The sequence below is a fragment of the Cebus imitator genome, unplaced genomic scaffold (genome assembly GCF_001604975.1).
Source record: "Cebus imitator isolate Cc_AM_T3 unplaced genomic scaffold, Cebus_imitator-1.0 Scaffold312, whole genome shotgun sequence".
NCBI classification, from domain to species: domain Eukaryota; kingdom Metazoa; phylum Chordata; class Mammalia; order Primates; family Cebidae; genus Cebus; species Cebus imitator.
In genome coordinates, this window is record NW_016107627.1 from 204144 (window position 1) to 221272 (window position 17129).

General features: G+C 38.9%; 1 protein-coding gene across 37 annotated transcripts in view; it reads right to left on the reverse strand.

Moving 5' to 3' along the window:
* The window catches only part of DOCK9 (dedicator of cytokinesis 9), a 296457-nt gene that overhangs the window by 109222 nt on the left and 170106 nt on the right, over positions 1 to 17129 (reverse strand). For all 37 annotated transcript variants that reach the window (XM_017503545.2, XM_017503546.2, XM_017503543.2 and 34 more), the window contains exons 8-13: positions 14911 to 15085; positions 13931 to 13998; positions 4239 to 4313; positions 2944 to 3084; positions 2253 to 2456; positions 1741 to 1863 (exon numbers count right to left, since the gene is read on the reverse strand). In XM_017503545.2, coding sequence (XP_017359034.1) covers positions 1741 to 1863; positions 2253 to 2456; positions 2944 to 3084; positions 4239 to 4313; positions 13931 to 13998; positions 14911 to 15085 — 786 coding nt within the window. The remainder of the gene's footprint in view (positions 1 to 1740; positions 1864 to 2252; positions 2457 to 2943; positions 3085 to 4238; positions 4314 to 13930; positions 13999 to 14910; positions 15086 to 17129) is intronic.

A 17129-nucleotide genomic window follows, 5' to 3' on the forward strand; every position in this document is an offset into this window, starting at 1 on the left:
GAATGCTTTGGAGGTGGCAGGAAAGTAAATGCATGAATAATGTACACATGGATGAGCTTTACATTCCAGAAATAAGGAAGAAAAATCAGACTTCAGCAGATGCTCTGTGGACATGGAGGAGTGTGCAGAGGTAAGTTTAGCCTACAGTGATATGTGATTTTTACACCAGCATGAGCTGCCAATTTTCAAACCATGCATGTGGCAGGCAGAATAACAAAGTTGGTGTGGATGGGCCTTGGAAATGTGTGGCATACACAGTTGGGGGAGGAGATCTTATCTTGGGCCTTCATTGATTATTAATCAAAACATAAAAGTGCTAAAAGAGCTTCTCATCCAAGGTTTTACAGACTTGGTTTAAAAAAATAAAACAGCTTCTCTCCAGAGACCAAACTTGACTTTGCTTTTATCAGCCAAAAAGGCTTACTGTTGGAAACAATGTGCCTGTGTAAATGGGCTTTTACTTGACTGGGGCTGTAATAAATGGCATTGTCTTCCGGGATTTCTGTGATTTATGGTGCCCATGGCACTGTCTCGTACATGATCTGTTTGATCCTAACACAGTCCCTATGAGGAAGGCAGAGGCAGGAAGTAACATTATCCTTCAGGAACAGAAGGAACATCTGGAGGCCAGAGAGGTGATTTGATTTGTCCAAAGGACCCAGAGGAGTTAGGCATGCAGCACCCAGGTCTTCTGACTCCCAAACCCATTTCTGAATGGCCATCCTCCATCCTGTGGACACAGCTATGGTGCATGGGTGCCCACAGAGGTGAAGACAGAAAGCTCTGAATCCAACTTAGTAAACCTCATTCACTGCCTCTAGGGTATCCACTCCTACTGTTGACCAGTCCTTGTCAGTAAATCCAGGCTACCTCTCAGACAACCACATAATTTTTTTTTTTTTAAAGAACTGCAAATATGTAAAACTGGCACTCAACAGATTACACTAGCCAGGTAGCACAAGATGCTACAAAGTGGCAGTCAAGTGCCCTCTGGCAGCTCCAGCTGGGAGACACTGAGCAGGTCACTAAGCCTTGGTGAGCCTCAGTGTCCTGAAATATGAAAGCACATCTTGGACTAGATGACCTCTAATATTTAATAATTCTATGGTGTGTCTACATCTAGGCACTACTCAAGTAAAGAACACTATTTTGAAAAAAAAAAAAAAAAAAAAAAAAAAAAAAAAAAAAAAAAAAAAAAAAAAAAAAAAAAGAAAAGAAAAACATACATCATGTATGCTCTCTTTCCGTATTCCACCTAAAACTCTGCCTCCTCTAGCAACAAACAAGTGGACCTGAATCACTGACACTACTGGCCAGACCATCTGAGCCAAGGGCATCTCCTAGCCTCCAGCCTCATATATAAGTGTAAGTGGACCAAAATATAATTCCAGAACCCAAGAGGCACATCAACAAATAGAATGAACTCTATTTGAATATCATATAGGTACTTTCCAACAGAGAAAGTTTACTATTAAGCTGGTAATTCCTTTGCAAATTATTTTAGGATGTCAGAATTGTTTAGTCAAGTGGAGCATTTTACTTACACATAGGACTGCATTTCCTTCAAAATTAAGACATAAAGTAATAAGGACAAAATAAGAACAGAGTAAATACATGTAGCATATTCTACACCTTTTAAAAATATGGCTATGTTTGATTTCATTAAGCATTTCTATTTTGACATAAAGGTCTCTTTTCACAGTGCTTTTTACCATCACAAAGCATAAAAGCCATTCATACCTTAGAAGAGTCTGAACTTTTCATATATGGCTCAGCACAATGTGTGATGCTTCCCTGAAGGACTTTTTCAATTCTGGCCACAAGAAATATATCTGGATGAGGACAAGTGACTGAAAATATTCCCTAGGAGAAAAAAAATTTTCTTCAGTAAGTAGAATTCACAGCTGTATTAAACAAATCCCGTAAACATTAAGCAGCAAAGAATAGTGAAACCGGACAACTAACAAAAAGCACCTACTGCCAAACCAGTCAGCTGACAAACAGTTCATCATATGCTCAAAAAGTCTATTTGGTGGGGGAGGTAGCTAGGGGAATGTTTAGAAAGAAGAAATGAGAAATTAAAAGCCACTTGTTTCTCAGCTTGTTTTTATGGTCTAATAACAAATACTATTAATTAAGAGTCTAATGACCCCACTTGTGCATTATAAGGTCTAATTTGAGCATTTTCGGTGCATTTGCATAGCATGCAAGGTGAGTCTGAAGAGTAGGAATGCTGGGCTCATGCTCCCTACCTGCTTTGGATACTGCATGGCAGCTTCATGAAGGATGCCCTTGAGGACGGACGGGCTCTGCCCACTGCCATTCATCACAGCCGGGGATGCGGTGGCCAGCATTTGCCTCACTGAGAAATGGTTCAGGTCTACATGGAAATCGGCAGAAATCTTTCGGTTGTATTTTATGTCAAACAGGGATAGAGTAACAAAGAAAGGCTCGACCTGAACAAAACGAAACAAAACAATCCAAAAATCACTATGGCTCAAACAGGGACAAAAGAATGCTGTGTCAAAAGAGAAATGACAGGGCCTATTTAGGACTGCTGCCATAAATAACTACTAAAGATAAACAGTCCCGTCATTTTGCACACAGAGAATTTAGTTATAAAACATTTTAGAAAACAAACAAAACAATTATGTTACCTTTATGTGTTTTGCTACTTAACATACGCTTCATAGAAAGCACAGATGTGTTCCCTGAAGCATCTAAGATGGACTCTGTCTCCTGGAATGCTGAGCACAGACCTACCACTCTCATCTTTCACCATGAACATTCTGTCCTTGCAGGCTAAACAACCTCCATATCCTCATCCAAACACTACACCTCTTTGATAACAGGAACTAGGATTTCTCATCCAGGCTGCACTGTCAAGGCACATCTGAAATGTCTATTTTTTCCAAAATCTTTATTTTTAAAAAGAAAAATTACATTTGTAGTGGGTCCTTCTTCATTTTCGGCAACACAGCATTGCAAATTGAAAGATAAATCATTGCATCTGACAAGAATCCTTTTTCCAAACTTCTCTTCGAATGGCTTCACTTCTGGCTCAGCTGATAAGAAGTCGAGCTTCTTTAAAGAAAATGTAAACATATAAATAAATTATGCTCCTATTTTAAGAAATCATCATAAATGCAACCAAAGGAAACAGAATAAAACATGGAAAAGCTATATACACTTACTTACAATAGTGTTGCTATTATATAATCAGTTTCTACAGTTTATAGTAGCTATACACATAGTTTATAATAACGGTCAAGGACATGATGGTACTGAAAATGTACAGAGCTTGAAAATTATGATTATGAACAATGTAACCAATGTCCATCCAGTATCCAAGCAAGTGTCCATCAACAGATGTATAAGGATACATAAAATGTAGTGTATATATACAATGGAACATTCAGCCACAGAAAGGAAGGAAATTTTGACACATGCTACAATATAGATAGACCTTGAAAACATTATGTTAAGTTTAAGAAGTCAGATACAAAGGACAAATACTGTATGATTCCACATTTATGAGGTTCCTAAAATAGGCACATTCACAGAATAGAACAGAGGTTACCAGGCGATGGGGGAAGAAGGAAAGGAAGGCTATTATTTGGTACAAATCTTCCATTTGAGAAAATGAAGAAGTTCTGGAAATGGATGGTGGTAATAGTTGTACAACAATGAGAATGTATTTAATGCCACTGAACTGTACACTTAGAAATGGTTAAAATGGTGAATTTTATATTATGTATATTTTACCATGATAAACAAAAACTGCTTAAAAGCAAAGAAAAAATAAAGGCATATATACACACATACATATGGTTATAAGGTCTGCGAGGAAACAGAAAAGTACTTATTATTACAGTTAAATGGAAAAGGTTTATATTTGAGCCTGAGCCAGGAATTATCACCAACTCCCAGGCATCTTCAGTGATACCTGTTATTTTCTGATGGTTATTTTAACATGTAAATTAGATGTTCTTTGTGAACAGAGAATGTCTTTGAGTAAATCTCTCTCAATTTTCAAAAATCTATTGAATATCAAATATTCACAATCATAAGGCTGTGGTGATGAGATTATATGTTTTTATTTTTCCTCTTTTCCCCGAATTTTCTATATTGTTATTTTTCTTGTTCCAAAATAAAGCAAACAAATAAACAAATAAGCCCATAGATGATTTTCTCTCCCACACTTGGTTTTCAATGTTAAACATTTAGGTAGTTCTTACCTGGGCATCTGGGTCCAAATAAAAAAGTTTGACTCTGCTTTCACTTTTCAGTTTGATTTCTGCTTCTCTGGCACTCTGATAACAAGATGAATAAAAATTACATTTAACAAAATCCTTTTCTTGCGAAGGTGTCCAAATACATTTAAAAGCTGCCCAGTCCTGAAGCCTGAGGCTTCTGGAAAGCTCTGCCTTGTGTTGGAGAGCCACAGTGTGTGCCAGGGAGTGTGCAGCACAAAAGGTAACCACCAGCAGGGAAAAAAGAGAAGGAAGATGAGATTCAGCCCTTCTGAAGCTCACAACCAGTGGTAGAGTCAAAGTCAACACAAAGAATGCAAAAGAGAATAATTAAGCATCTGTGTGTCAAGAAAGTCTTCATGAAGTAATGGAATATGGGATAGGCTTGGAATGAAGGGATAGAATCGAGCTGAACATCCCTGGCTGAATGAAAAGGATGCACAGATAGACACTGAGGATGGAAATGAGCCCAGATGCTGGAAAGGATTTAATCGGGTCTAGTCTATGACTGGGTACAAGAAGGGAAAGAGGAAGGAATATATTTTGAATGGTGTGATAGAGAAAATGATGGCTGATCTTGAAGGACAAGATGCTGATTCATTCACTATTCATTGAGTACCTCTTATGGGCCAGGCCCTAGAAACATAAATGTGAATGAAGAAAGTCCCTACCGTCAAGGAATACCAGGTGGGGAGACAGCTTATCAACAGGTAATACGGATAAAATAAAGTGTAAGGAACAGTGGGAGCCCACTTGGACAAGGCGGTAGTAGTCAGGAACCACCTCCCAAGGGAAGGCCCATCTTGAAGGACAAGAACACTTGGCCAGGAAAGGAGAAAAGTGCATTCTAGGAGAAGGCACAGCAGGTGTAAAGGGACAAGTCACACCTGAGCAATGACCAAGTCACTCATCACAACTAAATGGCAGGGCATGATTTAAAAAAAAAAAGTTAAGAGAAATGAGTCTGGGATTTGCATCTAAGGAATGGGGATTTCATTCAGAATCTAAAATATCCTGCAACATTTAGACAAGAGAATAAAATGAGTTCCACATTTCAGAACCATCACTTAGGGCTGAGGCAAATGGGTTAAAAAGGGTAAGACCTGGAGGTCCACATGCCTTTCTTGGGTTGTAACACCAGCCTCCCAGTCTCACAGCAGGGCCAATTAACAAATCCCATGTTTCTAGCTTGGGCAGCAAGATGGTGAATGGTGAATCCATGAATAAGACAGAAAACTCAGGAAGAACACATCTGCAAAAAAGATGATAGTATCTTTATCATCTTTGTATAGAGATGCCTGGGTAGAGATGCCTGTGGAATTTCCAACAGGAAACATCCAATAGTCAGCTAAAGGGATGAAACTTGAGCACAAGGCCAAGAGGAAGGCTGGAGTTCCAGACCTAGAGAACGTCGGCACAGAGGTGGGTGTAAGTCTTGGGACTGGATGAGATGTCCTTAGGGAGAGGGTGAAAGTGAGTCTGAGGACAAATCCCAGGGGGCCAACATTGAAGAGGTGGACAGAGGAGAAGCCACAGAAGAAACCAGACAGATGGTGGAAGAGATGGGGGCTGGAGATACGGGATTTGGGAATGGAAAGAAAGAGAGGCTTTTCAGACATTCACAAGATAGAAGTCATGTCCATCTTTACGGTTTTTCATGCCTGGTGCCTCCAAGTCTATATTCTGTTCTTCTTGGCAGTCAGAGCTCTCCACTACTCAGCTCCACAGTTATGTCTATGGGTCGGAAGAGAGTGTACTCTCTCATTTGCTACTTTCCCCAAAGACGAGAGTCACATCTCAGCCCTTGAGGATGGGGCACTCACAGCCACAACGGAAAAGGTGTCTTTTCTTCTCTGTTGGTGGCTGAACAAAGTCTATTATTACATTTGTAATCATGGCTAATGAGAAAATAAGCACTTTAATTTTCTTAGCCATGTGATTGTTGTATATAACAGGTCTTTAGCAATGATCCAAACAATCATGATCAGCTGTCTGTGTTTAAATAGAATGATCACCAGAATACTAGGAAACTGGGTTCTGGTTCTAGTTCAGTTAAGTAGCTGTGCAAGCTACTTAGCCCCTCTGGATTCCATTTTCATTTCTGGGTAAAAATGTTAAACAAGATGATGGCTCAAGTCTCTTACCTCACAGAGTTTATCTTGATGCTAAATGGGAGCCTGAAGGGTATGGAGGTGAAGGGGCATTCCTGCAACCTTCTGTTTATGCTTCCAGGGCAAAACGGGTGCCTGCGGCGGAGGCAGGCGCTCTCCACATGGGAGATGGGACCACTTCATTCTATTCTATCCTGCTTATCACCTTTCCTATTTTTTCACACCAAAAGAGCGAGAACATGTGCAAGTGGAATCTACCTAACCAAACCCAAAGAATTTGCTTTACATTGCATATGGCCTGTGGTGTTTCCTAACGAACCATCAGTACTAGATGCTGCAAGCCAGCACCAATAGTTATCTATTCTACTTCTGAATCATCCACTTGAGCCCTTCAACAAAGGCAAATACTGTGTTATGATCTCAGACACTAGAGCAGAGGAGTGGGTTCTTAATGTAGAGGCAATTCCCGCTGCCTTTCTGAAAGATGCTTGTTGCTCAAGTTGACTGTGCTAGGGGATAAGAAATGAATAAAGCAGGAACAACTGCGAATGAGCCCTGTATAATTAAAGAACAAATGGGAATGCAGACATATGAAAAGAAAAACCATTAACTACTAGCCAAAGTAGACACAAAGCATTCTGATTTTGTCGCTAACACCCAAAAGATATATTCTTACCACAGACATCATTTATCGGAAAAGAAGGACAACTTTAGACATAAAAATAACCTAAAAGCTTGTAATACACATTGACAGCTCTGCTATGAGATGAATAAAAAGCAAATTCAGCTTCTTAAAGTTCTTCCCAACCCTCCTAAGGTCTAGGACGATGCATTAAACAGAAGGGATGCCCAACACAGGCTGAAGGAATTACCAAGTAAAATCTAGGAGGTAGAAGAATGTGGTTCAGGGAGAGCAGGACTTTGCCCCACAGCCAGGAACCAGTATCTGGATGATTAGCAATGATAAGAGCTATTATTTATTGATAATAGCCAATATCTACCTGCTAGATATTACCCTAAGTGCCCATTTTAATTTTATACAACCTTAGGAGGCAGGTACTGTTATTGTCCCTGCTCATTAAAAGAGAAGACACTAAGTTAAGGCATGAGCATTCAGTACTTTGCCCAAAGATTTACATCATCAAACAGAGGCCTGACTTCTAACTCAGGTTGCCTGGCTTCAGAGTCTAAACTATTACACTACACAAGAAAGGAGAAAAAAAGGTAAAGAATATGAACAGGCAAGTCAGAGAGGAAGAAAAAACACAAATGGCAAATAAACATATGAAAATATGAGAAATATCAGTAATAACCAGCAAAATACCAATGAAAGCACAGTAAAATACCATTTTACACTCGTCTGGTGACGATGCAGAGAAACAGAAATGTAAATTGTTACAGCTTTTTGGGACAGTAACTTGGCAATATTTAAAGCATTAAAAACACGATAACCTTTGACTTAAAAATCCCACAATGGGGAATTTCTCCTTCTGAAATAAGAGCACAAGTATTTAATATCATGTTGTTTATTGTGTACTGTTTGTGGAGGCTGAAAAACTGAAAAAACCCTCAATGTTCATTAATAGGGCGATGGCTGAATAAACTGTGCAGGAGTGACAGCTGGAATACCATGCAGCTTGCTGATATGTATGCAAGAGGGAACCAGATCTTCTGCTGATCCAGAGGGACATCTATGAAACATTTTTAAGCAATAGAGCAAATTTCAAAATAATGTATCTATCATGAACATTTTTTTATAAAAAGTCTTTAAAACCTTACATACGCGTATCTATATTTCTATGAGCAATCTGTTTGGTGAAAGGGGAATTTCAACAGGTTATTAATGTCAGTGTTCTCAGGAATGTGAGAATGGGAGAATGAAGGGAAAAGATGAACTTCCCTTTATACAACTTTGGGTCTGTTTACTTATTGTAACAAGCACACTTATTTTTAATTAAAATTTTAGTAAAGATAGTAAAATAAATAGTTGTAATATGTACTTTCATAATCTAAGAGCGGACAAAATACAACTATAACAAATACCATCCCAAAGATTGTAGTTGAGCAACTCTCAGAGTGATGGAAACCAGCTCTGCTCTTAAAATAACCTGTGGTCAGTCTATATTGTGATGGTAGGAAGAGCCAACTGGCTTTTCCCAGACACCCTGTTGCCTCTTTCCTGCCCAAAGCCCACTGACTACTCTGGGTTCTGTGGAGAGGAGAATGAGAGGAAAATAGAGACAGAAACTGGACAAGGGCAGAGCTGTTCTCTGTAGAAACTGGTGTTTGCTGAGAAGACAAGGAAGACAATGATTCATCTAAAACAGGGAGGATTCCCCAGCCCCACCCTGTCCTGTAAACCCTACATTCAAGCATTAATGACACACCCGACAAGGTTTTCTTCTTTGTCTGAAGAAGTAGTTATGGACCAAACATTCAAGAGTTTCCAGAAAGTCTGCTGTTGGCTTTAGGCATACTCTGCGTCTTAAGTTTATTTGCGAATAGATAAACAATATAGAGTCGAAGACTATGGCCAACAGCATCTTATTATAAGGCTGAATTATCAGAAACATTGTGTTGACTGTTGGGTCATTTAAACAGAATGGGTTGGAATAGGAGGACTCTGCAAAACATTTTGAGGCCAGAATATATACTCTAAAGAGTTATCATGATTTATTTCCACTACTTCCAAAACACCTAACTCCTCAGGACCATCAGCTCATCCTCTTCACAAAGGAGGCCCAGAAATGTAACACCAGCTGACCCCACAGACAGAAGCCTAGGTAGCTCCTTTGTGTCATTGTGCAAGGATATTGTTTTCTGGATTGGAATCTAGGGAATGAAGCACTTATTACAGACTTGGTTTAAGAAATCAGAAAAGGTATCTGTGAAATCGTTTGGGTTCTGACAATTTCTGCTGAGAATGGTCCTTAATCCTTATTCTATCGCCATGAGACTATAAAGTCTGAGACATACTTTCCGCTGGATGCAACTGTGGAAGATTTACCTGGAATGATTAAGTTCATTTGCTTAAAACAAAGTTGAAAGGTAAAAAGATGTGAGGAATTCTGGATTCAGATAAAACTCTACTTCTCTTTTAGAACCACATGGGGAAAGCAAAGTAAAAGTTGGTTGCTATTCTTTGAGCACAAAAATAAAAGCTCATAAACAGAAAAGCTGTGGAAGAAAACATAAGGTGGGTTTTCTTCACAATCTCTTTATATAAGGAGATGACATATATGTTCTGATGTCACCTAAGATATAAATGTAACCAGAGAAATAAATTATTAAATAACTAATAATGGAGTTTATAACCTGATTATGTTACTCCTTGACTTTCTAGAAAAGAACTCACTTAGCTAAGTTGAACCATGGTTTGTGTACCTAACTAAAATATTTATAAGACTGATGCTATATACACTGTTATATTTACAATAAAAAATGTTTGGTTTCATATCAGACAATAGGAGGAAAAGAACCAGTTTTCGGGTAGATACAGCGTGTTCTCTAATACGAAAACAATAAAGATGTTCAGCACTAAATGTACAAACATAAGTCCCAAGATTATGCAAAAGATTCTGAAAACGTAAGCCTACATCACTCACACAGTAAGTAATGGGCCCTTCCATAATATTCCAGAATGAGACATCAGTTATTTTTGCACTAACACAACTTCCTCTCAGTCACATCCTGTTTGGCTACATTTCAGTCACAATGGAAAACAAAAGCCGGGGCAACAGGATGAAGGAGGCAGAAAGAGGAGCTGATTAGAAAGGAACCTGCCATTCAATTACACCTTCAGCTACCTTCTGCCTGCCCCCATTGTTCTAGGCTTTTTTCTGCAATCTTACTGAACTGTGGCCCTACCTCCCAGTCTGACCCTCTCTTGTACCTTCCCTCCCGGATATTGACCTCTTTACCTCTTCATCCCCTAGTCAACTTGCACAGTTCTCTCTCCCCACCCCTCTCCCTACTCTCTGATTCTGTAACCATGGAATCCATTCCTCCTAAAAATGGGACGACCAACAGTTATCAGGTCAACTTCTTTGCCTTCTCAACCAGTGCAAATAGTCCAGATATCCTACAGGGAGATGATAAAGAGCCAAAATTGCACTCTTGCTCAGAAACTCGGCTGCTCACACTGACACCACCGAGCTGGACTTTAAAAGGCAAAGCCCACAGATACCCATGTGCTGAGTGAATAACTCATCTCCATTTTCTTCATTGCTTTTCCCTTCAAAAAATTACTTTCTACATTTTCTACCTTTCTAAATAAAAGTATTTTTAAAATACGGGAAAGCTAGGGGAAAAGAAAAAACAGTAAATCCTCTAACAAGGATATATTTTTCAGGTTTTGACCATGACTCCCAGTAAGAAATGTTTTAACATTTGCAACACAGAGAAATGTCTGAGGTGATGGCTAGCCCAATTACCCTGATTTGATCATCACACATTGTATATAGACATCAAAATATCACACAGACCCCCAAAATATGTACATTACATACCAATGAAAGTAAATAAGTTTGCATAAGAGCACACTAAGAAAAACAAATATCTTTTATGTTTGTTTGCAAGACACTATGCAAGACACACATACACACATTTTATATATATATATATATATATATATACACACACACACACACATACATATATATATATATTTATATACATAGTACTCTGCCCTTAATAACGATATTTTACATAAAAAATGTTATTATTAAGGGCAGTGTACTTTCATATTCTCCGTTCAATTCTATTACATTAAAAAAAAATCCCCCTTTTTTTTTTGAGACACAGCCTCGCTCTGCCACCCAAGCCAGACTGCAGTGGCACGATTTCAGCTCACTGCAACCTCTGCCTCCTGGGTTCAAGTTATTCTCCTGCCTTAGCCTCTCAAGTAGCTGGGATTACAGGCACCTACCATCACACCCGGTGACTTTATATTTCTAGTAGAGACGGGGTTTCACTATGTTGGCCAGGCTGGTCTGGAACCCCTGACCTCAATTAATCTGCCCACCTCAGTCTCCCAAAGTGCCGAGATTACAGGCATGAGCCATCCTGCCTGGCCTAACAAAACTTTTTAAGGTGAGTCACATAATGTTTAGCTAAAGAACCCTGACACAAAGAGTACATGTATGACTCCATTCACAGAAAGGTCTAGAAAAGTCAAAACTAATCTACAGTGACGGAGGTCAAAATAACGAGGGTCTCAGGTACAAGCTAGCCTGAGGGCTGCTTACATCAGTGTACAAATGTGAACTCCACTGAGCTCTAAATTCATGCTTGAACATTCTGCTCTTGTAAATTATACCTCAATAAAAGTAATAAAAAAATAAATAGAAACAAGAAGAAGCAGGGGTTGAAATCAAACTGATTTCACCAACTAAAATGGCTTAAGCTAACTTGTAACATATTTTTTAAAAACAGTTCCAAATATTTTAAATGAAAAAATATATAATTATACTTATAAAAATACAAGTATACATAAATGTACACATTTATATTAAATATATGTATATATTTTAAAAATCTCCCTAGGTCGGCCGGGCACGGTGGCTCACGCCTGTAATCCCAGCACTTTGGGAGGCCGAGGTGGGTGGATCACGAGGTCAAGAGATCGAGACCATCCTGGTCAACATGGTGAAACCTCGTCTCTACTAAAACTACAAAAAAAATTAGCTGGGCATGGTGGCGCATGCCTGTAATCCCAGCTACTCAGGAGGCTGAGGCAGGAGAATTGCCTGAACCCAGGAGGCGGAGGTTGCGGTGAGCCGAGATCGCGCCATTGCACTCCAGCCTGGGTAACAAGAGCGAAACTCCGTCTCAAAAAACAAAACAAAACAAAACAAAACAAAACAAAACAAAACAAAACAAAACATCTCCCTAGGTCTTAGAATCAAACAATACTGAATTATATTGGCTGGGTAGTAACAGAAGAAAGGAAGGGACAGCTCTTGTATATCCTCACAGGAAAAAGCATAGATTTATAATTAATCAACATTAGATTCAAATAACATGAATCTTCTCCTAGGTATCTACTCTGTTCACCCAGTAAGTGCAGAAGGTTACTTTCTGAATTCTAGACAGCATCACATATATTACCTGCTGAAACAAACTAAAACCCAAGCAGGTGCAAACATTTTGTTTTGGAAAATTATGAACCCCCAAACATCCAGAAACAAAAAAGCAAATCTCAATGCAAGATACAATACACAGACATTCATAACACAAAAACACAAACACACAAGCCAAAACTCTCCCCAGACTAGGAGGTGGTTACAATGGTGGCACTAAAATTAGCTTTAATAGGCAGGTGCTAAAAAGATACTGTGGTAACAGTCAAGTCCTGAAGAAAAACAATGCTCTAAAGTCCCAGCCAGGGAGGGAGATTTTATATTTGAGAATAGCCATGTTGTCTTAAAATAAAGGTCAATGCTGAATGCTAGTCTATTTATAATCCTATATAGATAAACCATGTTCTATTATAGTGTTTAAGATGTGGGTGTGGAGAGCCACCATTTCACTCTAGTATCAAAAAAGAATAAAAGGGCAGTAACAGAATAAGAGTGCAAAGGGCTAGAGAAGACAAAGATATTTCTCTCATTTAAGAAAGAATCATTCACAGATACACACAAGGAGACAAGAACAACGATACTCATTGTAGCATTGTTTATAATAGAAACAAAAATAACAGAACAGTTGAAATGTCTATACAGTACAAATAAAAGGGCTGAATTTAAAATTTTTTAAAGTGCAGAACAATACATATAGTATGTTAGTGTTTGTAAAACATTTTAAAACATATTAAACACCATATATATCATTATGACAGATTTATTTGTAAAGATATAAAAATGAAAATAAAACTTTTAATAGTGCTTGTTTCTGATTTGGGTTGTGGGAAGAGAAGAGAATGGGAATAAGGACAGTGTTTAAAAGAACTTCAACTATAACTGACGTTTTATAACTTTTAAGAATATGGAAGCTAAAAAGGCATCATAATAGATATTTAATCTGGGAGGTGGTGGTATGGTTGGTGGGCTTTTCTTTGTGCTTTTCGGTAACTTTTAAATTTCTCAAAATTGTAAGATGCAGGAATAGCTTATTTTGCTTTACATTGAGAGTGATCTAGAAACAATTTCTGAAACTCAGGCAAGCCCTGGTTTTCGTGGCAAGATACCAGGTCCTTCCTCTTTGGAACTGTGTCTATTAACCCAAGTAAGGGAGAGCACGTGTCAACACAGAAAGTAAGATGTTATTATGAGGACACCTACCTGTGTGTTTCAGTTATCTCTTCAGTACTTGTGATGTAGTGTTAAGCATTATCAGGGAAAAGATGCTTAAGAATAAATGGAGAATACTTTGTAGGGTACTTTTTAGAAGCCAGGTTGAAGTCGTACTGCATGAGTACATGTCACCTCATAATCAGGTCAGAAAAAGAGAGAGGTAATCACAATGTAATTGTTATCATTTCAACAGATTCCACTGTTGACAAACCAATAAAATGAGAAATATTTCAACAGCATTCAATGAAGAGCAGAAGATGTAAGATGATGTTACCTTGGCAAGTTCCGGCAGGTAGCTATCTAAACCGGAACCAGAACCTTCCAATTTGCTTTGTTCATCATCTAAAATGGCAAAACAGATTATCGGAGTCACTTGTAATTCATAGTATTTCATTTGAAACAGAATGAGGAAGGCCATCTCTCTTAGGTGCCTTCAATCGAACACAGTGGTTCCTCACTCTGGATGCTCATGGGAAACAACTGGGGAGCCTTGAAAAAACACTGATTCACAGGCCCAGTGGTGAGAGTCAAGATACTGAGTAGCTGGTATAGAATGGACACTGCCCAATGAGAACTGACACTTGCTATGAACAATGGCCCGCAAGGACACATCCATGAGAAGCCCTAAAATCAGACCTGCCCAGGCTCCACCCCAGGCCAACTAAATCAGAATATTGTGTGGGACCAGGTAAGCAATATTTTTAAAAGCTCCCAGGTACTTTTAAGAGGAAGCCAGGATTAGGAACAAAAACATGAATTGTCAAGAACACAGCGAGATTTTTCTCACCAAATTAATCTGAGGCTCTCATGCATTCTTATTATTACTAATATTTTATAATACAGTACAAATTCTGTGCTAGATACTTGAGATTCATTTTCTTATTTACTATTCCCATCTGACCAGTAATTTTCATTTTTATTCCCATTTTATAGATGAGTAAACTGAGGCTCAAAAAACATCAGCTGTTTACTCAAGGCTACACAGCTGAAATATGGTATTTATGGGACTTAAACCCAAGTCTTCCTTTCTGCCTCCAAAGCTTTGGTTCTTCCCATTACATGATCTCCATATACAAAATGTCAGGGAAGTAGGTGATAGTGTGACAAAATCTTTGCTGACTGGCTATTTGTAAAGAGCTCCTATCCATCCCACCTCTCATGAACTTGGACAACACAGGTCTCCTTCCTATGCTCACCTGGAAAAACTAAAGGCACCCACAGAGTGTGTGCCTGGGGGAAGCCAAGCCTACCTACCTTCATGAGAGTCGCCATTTCGCTTTTCTTGCATTGCAGCTTCAAAGTTGAGCTGGAGAATCTTATTTAGAATTGTGATCCATTCTTCCATTTCCACTTCACTGTCCGCTGCCAGGAGATAACTACTTTTGTCTTGCATCTTGAGCTCAAAGGCAAAACGCCTGACTTTGTTGTTCTGAAATGGAAAAGGGATAAAGAGACAGATTTTAAAAGAATTAGAACTGCTTTAAAATAACTTCTCTTATGTGCTGCTGGGCACTATCTCATTGGCATTTAGAAGCAAGCTATTTAAACTGCAAGCCCCCTCCTCATGAAACCTCATCACTATCCACCTTCCCTGCTTTACTTTCTCCATAGCTTTATTTTCCCATCTGACTCATTACCGATTTTACATACTTACCTGATTCACTGTGTGTCCCTGCAGCGGAATGAAAGCTCCTCAATGCTCCCATTTTGTTCAGTGCTACACATCCTTAGTCTCTACAACAGTGTCTCGCACATAGTGGGTGTTTGAAAACTATTTGTCGAATAAATGAAATTTCATGTAAAATTTTCATATTTCTTCAGCTCCTATTTTTTTTAAATGAGGTAGCGTATGGTATTCCATTTCAAGAAGCCAGCCATTATCTATTATTTTGTTTGGCTTACTTATCTGGAACTTTCTCATCCTTTATGAATCCCAAAAGGTATTTGGACTCCCTGTCTGTGGCTGTGCCTCATGCCTCCGGTTTTCATGTCTGCGAGAGGGTAGCTGGCTCAAAGAACAAGAACAGCAGTCCATGCGCAGTAACGAACAGACGGAAGATGAACATACATTAGACCAGGATTTCTTAGCCTCTGTACTACTGACACTTGGGCAGCCAATTCTTTGTTGTGAGGGACTGGCCCGTGAGTTGTATGATGTTTAGCAAAATTCACGGCCTTAAGCCACTAGATGCGTCTCCAGACATTGCCAGATGCCCTCCAGGGAGCAAAATCTCCCCAGGTTGGCCACACTAGATAGAGGTTCAGCTCTGAGGAACATGGCACAAGATTCCTTGTAAGGACAGGCTGAGTGACGTGAAATTGAACACTCCCACTAATCTAAGCAGGCAGGAAAGCCCCCCACATAGCCAGTACAATCCTACAGGGTAATCCATAGTCCCTGCAAGAGTTCCTTGGTGGAGGTCTCAGGGACAGGGGCAACCCTCCCAAAGATCCCTGTGATTTTGCAGCACAGTTCTTAGAAATGCTAAGTCAAGTGCTCCCCTTGGCAAAGCCACACACTCTTATGCACAGACTGTCTGCTGCCAGCTCAGTAATTGCCAACTTGGATTTCACTTAAACTTTACGGCAAGAACCAGGAAGAAGTCAAAGGCTAGAAACAAAATGAGTTTTCTCTCCTCCATTCCCTGTGTACTCACGATCATGAAAAGAGAAAGTTAAAAGTGGAACATTAGGCCTCAATGCTAAACAATTCCTCTTTCTGAGCCTCAGTTTCCTCATCTCCAAAATAAGTACCATAAACTTCAAGGGTTCTAAAATACTTCCAAAATTTTTAGCTTAGGCATTTTTTTTTTAATTACAGCACCAGTCAACTAAATTTTTTTTATAACATCCACAAGTAATAATTTTTTAAAAACCCTTAAATCACAACTTTTGATGCTTATTTTACAAACAGACATGGATAAAAACAATTATTTTACTCTTTTGAAGTCTTGGATACAATTTATTAAACGGAAAACACCGTCAGCTGCATCTGCAAAGACAATCTGAAGGAAGAGACTTCCCACTGAAGTCAGAACCTTAGATTTTGAAATGCGCCCCAGAGACTAATTGATAGCTCATGGCTGTTGTACTTATAAGCATCTGTCCCCTGGGCCAAAGACATGCAGCAAAACTCTCTTATAAAACAAAAATAATTACTTCCTACTTTATAAAATGAGGTTGCCAAATATATTTAGTTTTGCTTTACCTTTTTATTTTTAAAGTCTGCCAGAAAACTCAGCTAAAAAGTAACTTAAAGGTCTTTTGACTAAAGAATACAAAGAAACCTCCTACTTGTCCCACCCAAGAAGTTAATTCACTATCACTGATAAATCACTCTGGCACTCCTTACTTCACAAACACTGTCAATAAACATATTCTGATATAATGAGATTGTTGGTAGTGGTGGCTTTCAGCAGAGGCTGAATTGCCAGCTGAGAGACATCCACGTTAGCTGTTGACTGAAAATAATT